This window comes from Pteropus vampyrus, unplaced genomic scaffold (genome assembly GCF_000151845.1).
Source record: "Pteropus vampyrus isolate Shadow unplaced genomic scaffold, Pvam_2.0 Scaffold3, whole genome shotgun sequence".
In the NCBI taxonomy this organism is placed as follows: domain Eukaryota; kingdom Metazoa; phylum Chordata; class Mammalia; order Chiroptera; family Pteropodidae; genus Pteropus; species Pteropus vampyrus.
Window position 1 is genome coordinate 3,423,772 of NW_011888784.1, and position 13,186 is coordinate 3,436,957.

At 48.5% G+C, this 13,186-nt stretch overlaps 1 protein-coding gene across 1 annotated transcript in view; it reads left to right on the forward strand.

Moving 5' to 3' along the window:
- MYO5B (myosin VB) overlaps nt 1–13,186 on the forward strand; it is a 256,918-nt gene that overhangs the window by 192,262 nt on the left and 51,470 nt on the right. The window contains exons 23-24 of the mRNA XM_023532044.1: nt 862–1,101; nt 7,779–8,012. Coding sequence (XP_023387812.1) covers nt 862–1,101; nt 7,779–8,012 — 474 coding nt within the window. The remainder of the gene's footprint in view (nt 1–861; nt 1,102–7,778; nt 8,013–13,186) is intronic.

A 13,186-nucleotide genomic window follows, 5' to 3' on the forward strand; every position in this document is an offset into this window, starting at 1 on the left:
TAAAATGGTTTTTTGTTTTTCTAAAATGGACATCTCTTATGTGATCAGAAAAAGGTATGATTTTCTAAACGATAAAACTAAGGTATTAAATTGATCATAAAAAACAAGCAAACAAACATTGTCAGGCACCAGGATGCAGCACACCCTGCTGTAATAGGCAGAGAAACCCAAACCGGTGGGCAAAGTTTCTATGACTGTTCCTGAGAGATCGGTGACAGCTATGTGACGTCACCATGGAAGGGGCAGGTGGCATTTGGGAAGCACTAGGTTTGAACCAGCACCATCTCAGAGCTGTGATACTGGGCATGCTAATGTCTCAGGGTTTTTGCTTATTTATTCATTTATTCCACAAACATTTGTTTTGTAGGGTGTTAGGGCGAAAACATGGATAATGCTTTAATTTTTCAAGTGGTTTGTAGCATGGCCAGTTAGTTACAAGCCAAATTTGTAATTATAAGCCATTATTAACCCATTGTGGACTCTCACTGAAGAATCTCCCTTTATTGCTCCAGCTTCCCATCACCAAGACAGGATCCAGATCCGTTGAATGGAGAGATATCAGCTGGATAATCTTCAGGATTTTCCAACTTCTAGGTCTTTAAATGGTGGTTCCCTAACCAATAAAACGAAAAGTAAACAAACAGACAAACAGCTAATTTCCCACAGGCACACAGGCTGCAAACCTAGTAAAAACTTGTTCATAAAGCAGATGGCTCTCAAAGCCATAAGTCTTAGGGAGGCATATTCTTTCCATATCTCCTAAAACTGAGGGCCGTGGCTCTCACCTCCCCGAGGCAGTGTGTGAACCTCTCTTGCATTCTGCAGTGCAAACCCACCAGATGTGTGCTTGTCCCCTGCCAGGTCCTCTGGGAGCACAAGGCCACCATCATCCAGAAGCACACGCGGGGCTGGATGGCACGCAGGCACTTCCAGCGGCTGCGGGGTGCTGCCATTGTCATCCAGTGTGCTTTCCGGAGGCTCAAGGCCAAGCAGGAGCTGAAGATGCTCAAGATCGAGGCCCGCTCAGCAGAGCACCTGAAGCGTCTCAACGTGGGCATGGAGAACAAGGTGGTCCAGCTGCAGCGGAAGATCGACGACCAGGTGGGTATCAGGAGCTCCCACCTGGTGGTCAGGGGCTGTGGGGTGCTTCAAGGATGTGTTTGAGAGAGACCCACGGCTTCCTTGGGAACTGCATGTGCCAGAGACCCAGGATAGTGCATGTCTGCAGGGTGTCACCCCACTCGGCAGGATGGCTACTAACTGTGGAAGGCAGAATAACAGCCCCAAAGATGTCCACATCCTAATCCACAGAGCCTGTGACTGTATTACCTTACATGGTAGAAGGGACTTTGTAGATGTGGTCAAGTTGAGATGGGGAGATTGTCCTGGATCATTTGAGTGGGCCCAGTTTATTCACAAGTGTTCTCATAAGAGAGAGGCAGGAAGGTCAGATTCAGAGAAGGAGATGTGAAGGCAGAGTCTGGGGTTGGGGTGATGTGCGACCTTGAGCAAGGAATGCAGTCAGCCTCTAGTAACGAGAAAAGGCAGTAAAACGGGTTCCTCCCTGGAGCCTCCAGGAGGAACACAGGCCTGCTGCCCCTTTTAGACGTCTGACCTCCAGGACTGCAGGGAAATAGACTCATAGTGTTCCAAGCCACTGACTTGGTGGTAATTCGTTACAGCAGCAAGAGGGAGCTAATGTGTTAGCCCTCAGTCACGTTTTCCTGCCCCTGTAAAGGCAGCATGGTGTGATGACAATAGTGGACATTTATGGAGGGCTCACTGCGTGTCAGGCGCTGTCAAGTCTTTTGTCCATATTAACTCTTTTCATCCTGTCAACAGTAAGTTAAATGGTATCGTCCTTCTTTGTTTTTGTTTTTTACTAGTGAGGAAACTGAGAGGGCAAGTGACTTCCTCAAGTCACAGAGATGACAGTAGTGGGGCCACAATTCCGACCCCAGCGGTCTGGCTCCAGAGCCTGTGTCCCTCCGCCTCTCTGTCGTGTCATGTGGTGGGAAGAGCACATGCTGTGGAATCAGAAAGAATCCAAATCATATTCAACTCAAAAAGTCGAGCAACCGATTTAACCTCTCTGAGCCTCAGTTTTCTTATCCGTAAAATGCGACCGATGGGGCTGTAAGAAGATGAGGTGATCTGACGTGTACGAAGGACGTGGTATGCGGCAGGATCCTCAGGAAATGGTTATCGTTGCTATTATACTTAGGCTCTTTCCTCTTTCCGCCCTGGCCACCTTCCCATATTGGTGAATCAATCACACAAGTGTCAAGTCATTGATCAAGTCCCTGCAGGTGTGGGGTACTGTGCAGGGCACTGTGAGGGATCCGAGACAAGCACAGGACCCTCGGCGCCCTCCAGCAGCAGGACAGCGCGTGCACGTGCGCATGGGCACACCCGTACACCCACTGCGCGGTGGCCCCCGTGGCCAGTCTTCCCTCTTCTCTTCAGAACACCTTCACTGTTTCTGGTGCTTTGTTAGGCTTGGTGAACAGAGAACAACTTCAACACGCATTGGATGTCCGAGTGTGAGGGAGCACCCAGCATCCTGATGATTCCCCGAGCACCTTGCATGGGCCCTGCGAGAGGTGTTTTACGTTTCTTCTCATGTGATCCTCACATAATTTCATGAGGTCATTTTACAGATGAGGAAATTGTGGATCAGGGACATCAAGTCCCTTGCCAAGTTTACAGAATTAGACTGTGCTAGAACCTGCATTTCAAGCCAGGGCCGCCTGATCCCACAGTCGTCATGAGGGCGATGTTGGTTCCCAGAGCTGGAAGTGGGCTCACTGTTACTTCACTCATGCAGGGTATTGAGATGACCAAAGGACCAGACTCCTCCAGTGCCTTGAGGGTTTCAGGTGCCTCCTGAAAAGGCAAAGGGGAGAAGGAGGAGAGGGATGGAGAGAACCAATGAGGGTGTGCGGTGTGGGGCTGTGGAATGTTAGAGTTAGGGCCATCAGGCGTCGCCTTGGAAGTCACTTGGTTTTATTGTACCTATTGTATGCTGAACATTTTTAAAGCTTCTCAGGACCCCAATAGGGCAAGAAAAGTAAATGAGCCATTTTATATAGCAGCCAGCTACCCAGAACAAGAGATAGCTGTAAATATTCCTGCTTCTCTGTTTTTTGCAAAAGACCAGGACTCCTGAGAAGAAACCGTCCTTGGATGTTTCTGTTCTCTGTGTGTGTCCTGCAGGGTGTCTGGATTGGCTTGGCACATCCACTTGGGGGGACAGGAGTGTACAAAATGAGATCTGGTCTCTGGGGCTGGCCATTTGAAAAATGCAAGCACAAAGATGTCCAAGTTTTTTATTATTATTTTTGTGGCTGTTGATATCTGACCAGTAAAGATATGTAGGTAGTCAAATTTTGCCAGTTAACCTTCTGAGCAAAGTATAGCCAGAGGGACAAGTAGGCTTTTTCAGCACCGCTGCACCCTGCCAGGAGCCTGCGTGCCTCCCGGTCACCTCAGCTCTGGGTTTGCAACCAAAGGGCCCTGCACTGGCTTTGCTGATTCCCAAAATTGACTTGAAAGGTTAAAAATAGATCTGGTATTTTACAATCCATGTGCTTGAACATCAAAGAGAAGCAGTTTTAAAAGGTCTATTTTTAAAAAGAACTTTTTGCCTTAAGCTTCCTGCTTGGCAAACATCTGTAAGTGGTGGCAGGTGCTACCCACCCTGGGCAGGGTGCCTGTGCAGAAAGGGCGTTCAGAAGGGGTGCGAAGGGTGGATTCGATCTTGCTTTCTTGCACCCTTTTCCATGTTTCTAGACTATGTGCTAGTCATGCTTCTCGTCTATGAACTTATTTAATACTCACCACAACCCTATGAGATAATATTATTCCCATTTTCAACTGAGATACAGAGAGGTTTAGTAGCCTGCCCAAGGTCACACAGTTACTAAGTAACACGACTGGGACTAAAGTTTGGCAATCCAGTTCCAGAGCATGATCTGCCACCTGTGACCAAATTGTAAGATACCTGCCCATTGGGAGACTCTTGGGACATCCGAGAATTCCTCAGTTCAGGGGAGACTCTTACCCTTATTTTAGGTTCGTTCTCATACAGACAACATCATTTTTGGACTGGCTTGTCTTTAACAATGGGGCGTGTGACCTGGTGTCATAGAACACACTTGGCCTCTGTCATTAGAGGAGGTATCAGCATAATCTATGGCACCGGCTCTTCAGAGATTCTTGATTTATTGCAGTCTCTTAGCAGAGGGGGCCAGCCATTTGGAAATGAATGGATTTCTGGTTTTTTTTCTGTAATGCCTGAAGACAAGTCATGCTGCTCCCCTGACACCCAAAGTTTTTAAGCCAGAAGGAGAGGATACACTAATGCTAGGGATGACATAGGTGAAGGCATCTCAAAGTAATTGTCATAGTAGCACAAGATAGTGGGCAAAGTCCCAGCTGGATGGAGGCCTGAGTTCTTTCTCAGTCGTGCTTGCACAGAGCCGTCAGCTTGGGATCATGGCCAGATCTCCAGTTGAGCCTTGAGTTTTTCAAAGGGGATTGGCCTAAGAGATCTAAGGTAATTCTTAGCTCAGAAACACACTGATACCCTTAGGTGGCTGAAGGAGTGGTTCCCAACTCTAAACAGCACTGTAGACTCACAGGGAGGGGCTGGATGGCGGGGGTGGGGGGTGCGGGCAGGGGGCAAAGGGGCGGGGGTGGGGATTTGAAGCTTTTTAAAAAGAATCCCCAGGAAGTCAGCAAGAGAGGAAACAAAAAAATAAAACCAGGGTAAGGCTAGCACCCAGAATTCTTGGATAAGGTTTTGTGCACCCAAAGAGAGAAACACAAAAGTGACATGTGGTCCCCGGTGAAACAACAAAAAGAAGGAAATAGGGCCACTTGGGAGTCCTCGAAAGAGAAAACAGTTTGGAGTGTTGGAGCTGTCCTTGGTGCTGACACGTCTCCTGTGGGTTTTCATACTGTGATAAGCCACATCCTTCACAATATTCTTCAGTCATAAATACAGTGACAGTTCCTGGGACCATTTCTTACAATCTCCCTGGTTTAGGGCTGTGGTGTGACATTTTTCAGCCAAAATATTGTAACCTAAGAACTCAGCTGTCTACCAGTTTGACTTGACTTAAGCATAACGTGTGACTAGGCCAGTTGCACCTATATATTTTTATAGCGAGGATCAAGTTTCTTAGACCTTTATGGATATAAAGCTATATTTAAATATGTTTTATCTGAAAAATTTTACACAAACACATGGTTTCAGTCAACAGCCTTTTAAATCAGTTTGACTCAGTACACTTAGTATGCATTCAGTAAATATGCTAAATTGGTTAATATTTATCACTCACAAGAGCATATACATTTGAAAATAGTATGTTACAAGTCACAGTTTTTTGGTCTGTTCCTGTTTTTCTCAACTGTGAAATGGGGCTATGAATCAACTTTCCTTTGTAGAATTTTTCTGAGGAGTGAATGAGTATATACATACACACACACACACACACACACACACACACACACACATATACATATATATATACACATATATATACATACATATATACATACATATGTATGTGTGTGTGTGTGTGTGTGTGTGTGTGTGTGTATATATATATATATTTATATGAATCCTGTGGTACAGTGCCTACCCCATAGTAAGCACCCATTAAGAGCTAGTATTATGTGTGGAATGTGTTTTTTTCATGATGCAGACTGTCTGGCAATGATTTCTCCCTCTCTCCCTCAGGGATCTGTAGACCATTGGTTGGGAACCACTTAGAGGCTCTTGTGTACAGCTCTTCAGGTTGTGCACTGCACAAGCCAACTGGCTGTGGGGATAAGTAGCACTGAAACCCAGCCCACACTGCTCACCTGACAATGAGCCCCAGTGCAGCGCTTCCCTGAGAAAGAGGGGGGTCTCAGCCTTGAGGTCCCACGGTGTGCGTGGCATTGTACTTGGTCCAACAGCTGTTCTTTTGCTCCTCACTACTCTCTGTGGAACTTAATTGCTGATGTGAATTAATAATTGATTCCTGATGCCCCAGCTTATGGGTATTTTGGCCAATATCTCTGTTCTGCTTGGAGCTCCTGCAGAAACTAGCAATAAAGAATTGTCAGTAACTATTTGTTGCTTGCTTATTTGGAGAAACCTTCTTCTCTTCCACTTTCCCCGCTGACCATTTTCCACTGATACTCTCAGCTCCTACAGGACCAGTTTCTGCCCATGTTTACACTGGCACTTGACCTGGCCCTAGGTCCTGTGTGCTTCATCTGTGTAAACTCATCTACTGTTCACTTCCCAGGCCCCCTCCATACCTGCGCCAGGCACATGGGGTAACACATCTCACTTACCTGTCCTTGAGTGATTGGCAACCTGTCTGCAGGGCAGGGCCATGACATGGACAGCTTCTGCCAGGGTGTCAGCTTCTGGAGTCAGGGTCTTACAGGGTGAGCTGACAGGTGGTGAGAGGGATCTCGAGGCCCCACGGAGGGCCTCCTTGGAAGAGGGGATGCTGAAGGGGTCCTTTGTTCCAGAGCCAGAGATTAGGTTGCAGCTCTTTGTGCCGTCCAGTCCATGGTTAGGAGAGCCCAGTGTGAGAGAGCAGAGAATCCTGAAAAGCAAAGGCTGTAGACCCAGGAAACCAGTTACATCGTTCCTACAGCTTAAAAACCAGGCATAAGATCTGTGCAGCCAGACACAGAAAGCTAACTTGTCGTCAGCCAGCTGCCAGCTCTGCCACTACTCATAAATGCTCCTTGAGCATCAGTATTGGTGATTTTTGTTTTTCTATATTTCTCCTAGATCCACAATAGAATTTTGTTAGGGAGATGCCAGGAAAGCACTCAAGCATGCGGCGATTGCGAGATTTGATTCCACCTTGGAAGTTTCTTTTTCACATTGCCTTTGTGTTTTTTTCCTGGCCAGATAACCTTGTTCTCCATCTCTTCTCCCTTCTCGGCTCTCCACAGAACAAAGAATTCAAGACGCTGTCGGAGCAGTTGTCGGCGGTCACCTCCACACACGCCATGGAGGTGGAGAAGCTGAAAAAGGAGCTGGCCCACTACCAGCAGAGCCAAGGTAGTGACAGCAGCCTGAGGCTGCAGGAGGAGGTCAAGAGCCTGCGGACTGAGCTGCAGAGGGCCCACTCAGAGCGCAAGATCCTGGAGGACGCCCACACCAGGGAGAATGATGAGCTGAGGAAGGTATGGTGAGGCCAGAGGGGGCGGCTGGGTGCTGGGCTGGCTAACGAAGCACTCTCTCCAAGGCAATGTCTTCAAGCTGTAGAGTTGCCACAGGCTTTTCTAGAGCTTGTGTCTGCAGACTGACCATCCCTCTGCATTTAGACATAAAGTGCTCAGGTTTCAGAGACGCCCTGGAAGCACGTTTGCATTCACCTAAGTATTGATTGAGTTGCTTCCATTAGCTGGACACTCTGGCATCCCCTGAGAGGAATACGCAGCGGCTGGCTTTGGGCATCATGTGGTCTAGAATTAGCACCGACTCAGCTCTGTGGCTGAGTCTTGTTGACGAGAGAGATGGCAAAGAGGCAGTGGCTTTTCTTTTTCACACTGCCTACAGGGGTTATAGGCAATCCTTATACATCCTCCTAGGTCCACAATAGAATTTTGTTAGGGAGATGCCAGGAAAGCACTCAAGCATGCGGCGATTGCGAGATTTGATTCCACCTTGGAAGTTTCTTTTTCACATTGCCTTTGTGTTTTTTTCCTGGCCAGATAACCTTGTTCTCCATCTCTTCTCCCTTCTCGGCTCTCCACAGAACAAAGAATTCAAGACGCTGTCGGAGCAGTTGTCGGCGGTCACCTCCACACACGCCATGGAGGTGGAGAAGCTGAAAAAGGAGCTGGCCCACTACCAGCAGAGCCAAGGTAGCGACAGCAGCCTGAGGCTGCAGGAGGAGGTCGAGAGCCTGCGGACTGAGCTGCAGAGGGCCCACTCAGAGCGCAAGATCCTGGAGGACGCCCACACCAGGGAGAATGATGAGCTGAGGAAGGTATGGTGAGGCCAGAGGGGGCGGCTGGGTGCTGGGCTGGCTAACGAAGCACTCTCTCCAAGGCAATGTCTTCAAGCTGTAGAGTTGCCACAGGCTTTTCTAGAGCTTGTGTCTGCAGACTGACCATCCCTCTGCATTTAGACATAAAGTGCTCAGGTTTCAGAGACGCCCTGGAAGCACGTTTGCATTCACCTAAGTATTGATTGAGTTGCTTCCATTAGCTGGACACTCTGGCATCCCCTGAGAGGAATACGCAGCGGCTGGCTTTGGGCATCCTGTGGTCTAGAATTAGCACCGACTCAGCTCTGTGGCTGAGTCTTGTTGACGAGAGAGATGGCAAAGAGGCAGTGGCTTTTCTTTTTCACACTGCCTACAGGGGTTATAGGCAATCCTTATACATCCCTAACCATAATAAATCCTGTGATTTGGGGACTGTGGTTGGTGTGCTCTGAACATTTATTCTCCACCCCATAAAATAGGTCTTCCTGGGATAGGCCCCCCTACCTCCATCTCAAAAGTCAGGACACACATTTCCTCCTCTACTCCCAAGACACATGTTCAAACCAGAGACATCCCACATGCCACTGGAGGGAGCCTTCCACAGACGGGGCATTGCCGCTCTCTCCCGAATCGCTACAGTGACCCATGGGCCCCACGGCCCGTTGCCCACTCGTTTAGTACACAGCCGTCACTGGGGTGTCAGTGGGTTGAGAATCTAAGAAGGGAGGGAGTCAGTGTTTCTAGTGTTAGAATAACAACTTTCAGTGTTTAAACACTGGGTCAGGCTCAGTGCTGCCACAGACGGGGTCTCGGGGAAGGCGTCACAATTTCCGATTCTCATCCCTGCTCTGCCATCACCAGGTGCATGTGGGAAACCTCAGTGGCCTGCGTCCCCTAATCTGTTTTTTAAAAAAGTGGTCTAGATCATCTCTAAGTCCCCTTCTGGACCTGTAACTGGCCAACTCCATAGAATTGTATGGTAGAGGGAAATAATACCTCAGCCCGCTCTCTAGCGCCTCTCTCTCCCTCTGCCCCCTTACCTTCTCCTGAGCTGAGCCCTCAGACGTGACTTGGAGACGCACACAGTGCCGTTTGAGATGAGAACCTGCAGAGCCAGCTCACACTGCGTGTACGTACATGGTTTTCCTGTCTCGGGCAGAACTTCAGCCCGTCAGCCACTGATCTCGGGGATTTCCCAAGAGTCTAATTCCACATGGGAATTAGATAACCAAGAGTGTGGCCTGGGACTCCCAGATGCAGGCCGCCTGGCACAGAAAGCCCCCCATCCTCAGGGTGCTGCTCAGATAAGCCTGCCAGCTCACCCTCCACGGACCCTGAAGTAGATAGACTTCATTCTTTGGGACGAAGCGTGTGGTGCTGGGAAGCTCCTGTTAAAACAGAGCTACAGCCTGTACAAACCATAGAATTCCGTACTTGTTGTCCGACCCTTGGGAACAGTTGGTGGCAGAGAGAAGAGAACAAGATTAGAACTGGAGACTCTTGAGCTTGGTGCCCTTGGGAGAAATAGAAGTGCCAGTTAACTACCGGTGGTGCCAGTCAGAGGAGGCACGGGGCATCTGTCTACCCAGCAGATCCACAAAACGAGGTCTCCTGTCTCTGCCCCCACAGAGAGCACTTGACTCATCAGTTCCCAGGCCTCCTTTCCTGCTTTCCCTTGGGCACCGCGATCGGGGTCTCAGAGCACTTTTAAAATATCCAGGTCTCCACCCAGAGGAGCCTAGTATTACTTGAAAATCATCCTCAGCAGAATGGAAGAAAGAAGTGGACTCCCCTTTCCCCTCCTTTAAAAATTGTTACTCTTTCCGAGGCATGTGTTGACCTAGGTCTTAAATACAGTGAGAGCTTGGAACTGGGAAGAGGAAAATAGTCAAAGACAATAGGTGCAGAGATAGAACAAGACAAGCACCTTCGTGAGTCCAAACATAAGCAGACCCCATGAGAAAAATCGAGCATAAGATGATTCATTAAGCGCAATGTCCGCCTCCTTACAGGAAGAAAAACGTGAAAGCAAAATTTCTTCTTTTCTAGGATGTCCAGAATCTTTTTATCCTGGTGGCTGAGGTGAGGTGAGGGAGGCGAGGGTGCTGGCTTCCCCCGCTCCCCCTTTCATCTTCTGTGCCTAGTCAGGGTTTAATATCTGTCAAAGCCACCAAGTTCAAGCTTAACAAATGCTAAATAATCAGACAGTTGGTTTCCCATCGGGCTTGTCCAGGGGCCTGCTCTGCATTGAGCGAAATTGATGAGACAGGAAAAGCCCAGTGAGGGAGCTGACTGCTGGTAGACGTTTAATTAATGGATTTGATATTGCCGTCAGCAAATGCTATATTAGAACTGGCATCCTGGAAAACTTCGGGCTGCCCATCCCTGATGATACTCATGGCAGACCACGTGGCTACTCTGCGTTGGGCTGTGGGAGGCCAGATCTTCCTGGGGCCAGGACCACACCCCTGTGTCCACAGGGCCACATAAGTTGGCTGACACCCTTTCTACTGAAGGGATGCACTGCTGTGGCCTCTCCCCAGAGCAGTCTACAGACTCCTAGGCCTTCAGACTCCTTTCCTTTTGGCCTGTGTGAGGTATGTGTTTTAATCTGTTTTAAAGCTCTCATGATCCTTCCGCTGACTGATGTGTGCAAGTGTGCTGTTTCGTATGGCTGAGTTGTTTTATGTCCCTAATGAAAGAGACATGGATTCCAGGGCCACCTTTGACACAAAGGCAATGGCTCGTTATTTAGAATCTGCTCTGCAGTTGCCCCGTGGGGCCAGCGAGGCCTGGCTTGATGCAGGGCTGTGGGTCGGTGAAGAAGAGCAGCCCACAGCCAGGTACCTGGCTCTGAGAGAGGGTCCTTGACACTCGTGAGGGGCGAATAGATGCCCCCAGGCCCTGAGTGTTCAGATTGGCGTGATTGGGATTGCACGTCATATTGCTAGTTGGTTACCTTGGCTAGTTCCAATGTAAAGGTTTGGGGGTTTTCCAGATAGAAGTAGAGAGCTCTGACTGAGAGGGGAGTGGGGTTCTCACAGTGGGATGGTTCGAGTCTTCTCCCCAAAGGTGCCAACTGAGACTCAGAGTCGTGTTCTCAGCAGCTCCAGGATTTATGGTTCCTAAGGAGTCTGATGGTTGTTAGAAAGAGGACCCCACCCCGTCTTTGGGAGGACAGTTTTTTATTGCAGAAATCATGGAAGCTCATTGCCCTTCATTCATTCAATAAGTATTTATCGAATGTATTTTTTAGGCACTATTCTACACACGGGGGCAAAAATAGACCATTTTTAAAAGTTCTCATTCTTATGCAGTGTAAATATTTGGAGGTTATGGGAGGATGTACAGAGAGGAATTAAATACAAATTATCCATCATGTGCTATAAAGAAAAATAAAGCAGAATAAAGGAGATAGAGAGGAACCTGTGGGGGCCAGAGAGAGAGGTGATTTTATTTACGACAGCCAGAGACAGTCTCTCTGAGAAGGCACCTGTGAGAGGTAAGGGGTGAGCATGGCGGATTTCTAGGGAACAGGTGACAAATGTAGCAGCAGGTGCACAGATTCTGAGGTGGTGGCAGTCTGAGCAGGTTCAGCAAGGACCAGCAAGGAGGCCGCGGGCCTGAGGCAGAGTGAGCGAGGAGGAGATGGGCAGGAGGGTGGTGAGGTCAGATCGGGAAGGATCATCTGACCTTGACGGCAGCGTTAGCCGTGAAACGTGCGGAGATAAACAGCTGTCTTAGGCACTCAGGCCTTGTGGAGACAGCAATTCTCCCCTGCCTGAACTTTTTCCTATAGCTTTTGCTGTTGGAACCAGTCATTCGAGGCCTGCTGTAGGCTGTTGACACTGAGGTTCTTTCAGCCTCCTGAAAGGTCAGCAAATGGGGTGACGTAGTAGTGAAGAGCCTGATCCTAGACCCGGATCGCTCAGAGCAGTAGCCCAGCCATACCTGTGCCTGGCTGTGTGACCTTTGGCAAATTCACTAACATTTTTGTACTTTAGTTTCCTTAAAAGAAAATAGTAATGGTACCTACCTCAAAGCTATTAAGTAAATTTATAACAGTTCCCGGAATGTAGTAAGAGCTCAATAAATGCTGGCTTAGTATTCACTCATCTAGCCTGTAACTTCGTGGAGGTCAACATCCAATTCGCTTGTCCCATAGTTTCAATTAGAAACCTTGCTTCTGGCTCTGTTTACAGTGCGAATACCCAACTTGAAAGAATAGGTCACGACAAAAACAAAAGTCCAGAGCTACATTTGTGCCCCCAAAGATTCATTGGTAAAGGCAGTTCTTGAGCATGGAGCTGGGGCATTTGTTTCATTGAACTTATCAGACACGGCGTTAGCCTGATAAAACAGGATTTACCACAGCGTTTGCTCTGATCTGTCCCAAATAACCTTTTAGAAAGAAGAAACGTTCCAGGTAGTACTGCCTGCGAGAGTTAAAAAAGACCCCCACCCACCCCCAAAAATGGAGCTGCTGGATGATGGTTCTTGAGTCTCAAACCCCCTAGCAAAGGTGTTATTATCATGCTGATGCACCTAATTCTTGTTAAGCCTCACTCCCTGCAAAGTGCATCGCTGACAGCTTGCAAAAGGGAGGCTATTTGGCTGCAGCAGTTTGTCACGTGCCCTCTCTGCCAATAAACTCTCCCTATGCTAGGGGGATGGGAGAGCTGGGGGTGACCAGCACCTGGGGAAGTATGATTGAGGAAGCATTCTCTGCCCTCCTGGGATGTGGAACTGAGTGTGGGACCCCTTCCCCCTGCTGTTCACTGAAGAGCAGGAACTGCCCCCCCCCCATTGTCCAGTCAAGAAAGAAAAATAAAGCTCCTGGATGCCACTTTGATGTATGGCTTAGAATAACAAAGCCGAGTTCCTTGGAGGCCTACGTTGGAGGGAGATGGAGGGAAGAAATGAGGCTTAAACACAATAGAAGACTTGGTGGGAACATGCTGTTGACTGTGGCTCTCCCAGAACTAGTCCCAGCTGAGATTTTAGGTCACAGGTGGTTGCAGTAAGATTACATGATCTCAGACTTCATAGGAATGGAGGTTTCAGGTCCAGCCTCATGGTAATGGCATATGCCCCCTACCCTTTAGAGGACGTGTTTCATTTCAGAGGGACATGACTATCTGCAGGATGCTCAGGGGAAGGTGACGAGAATGGTG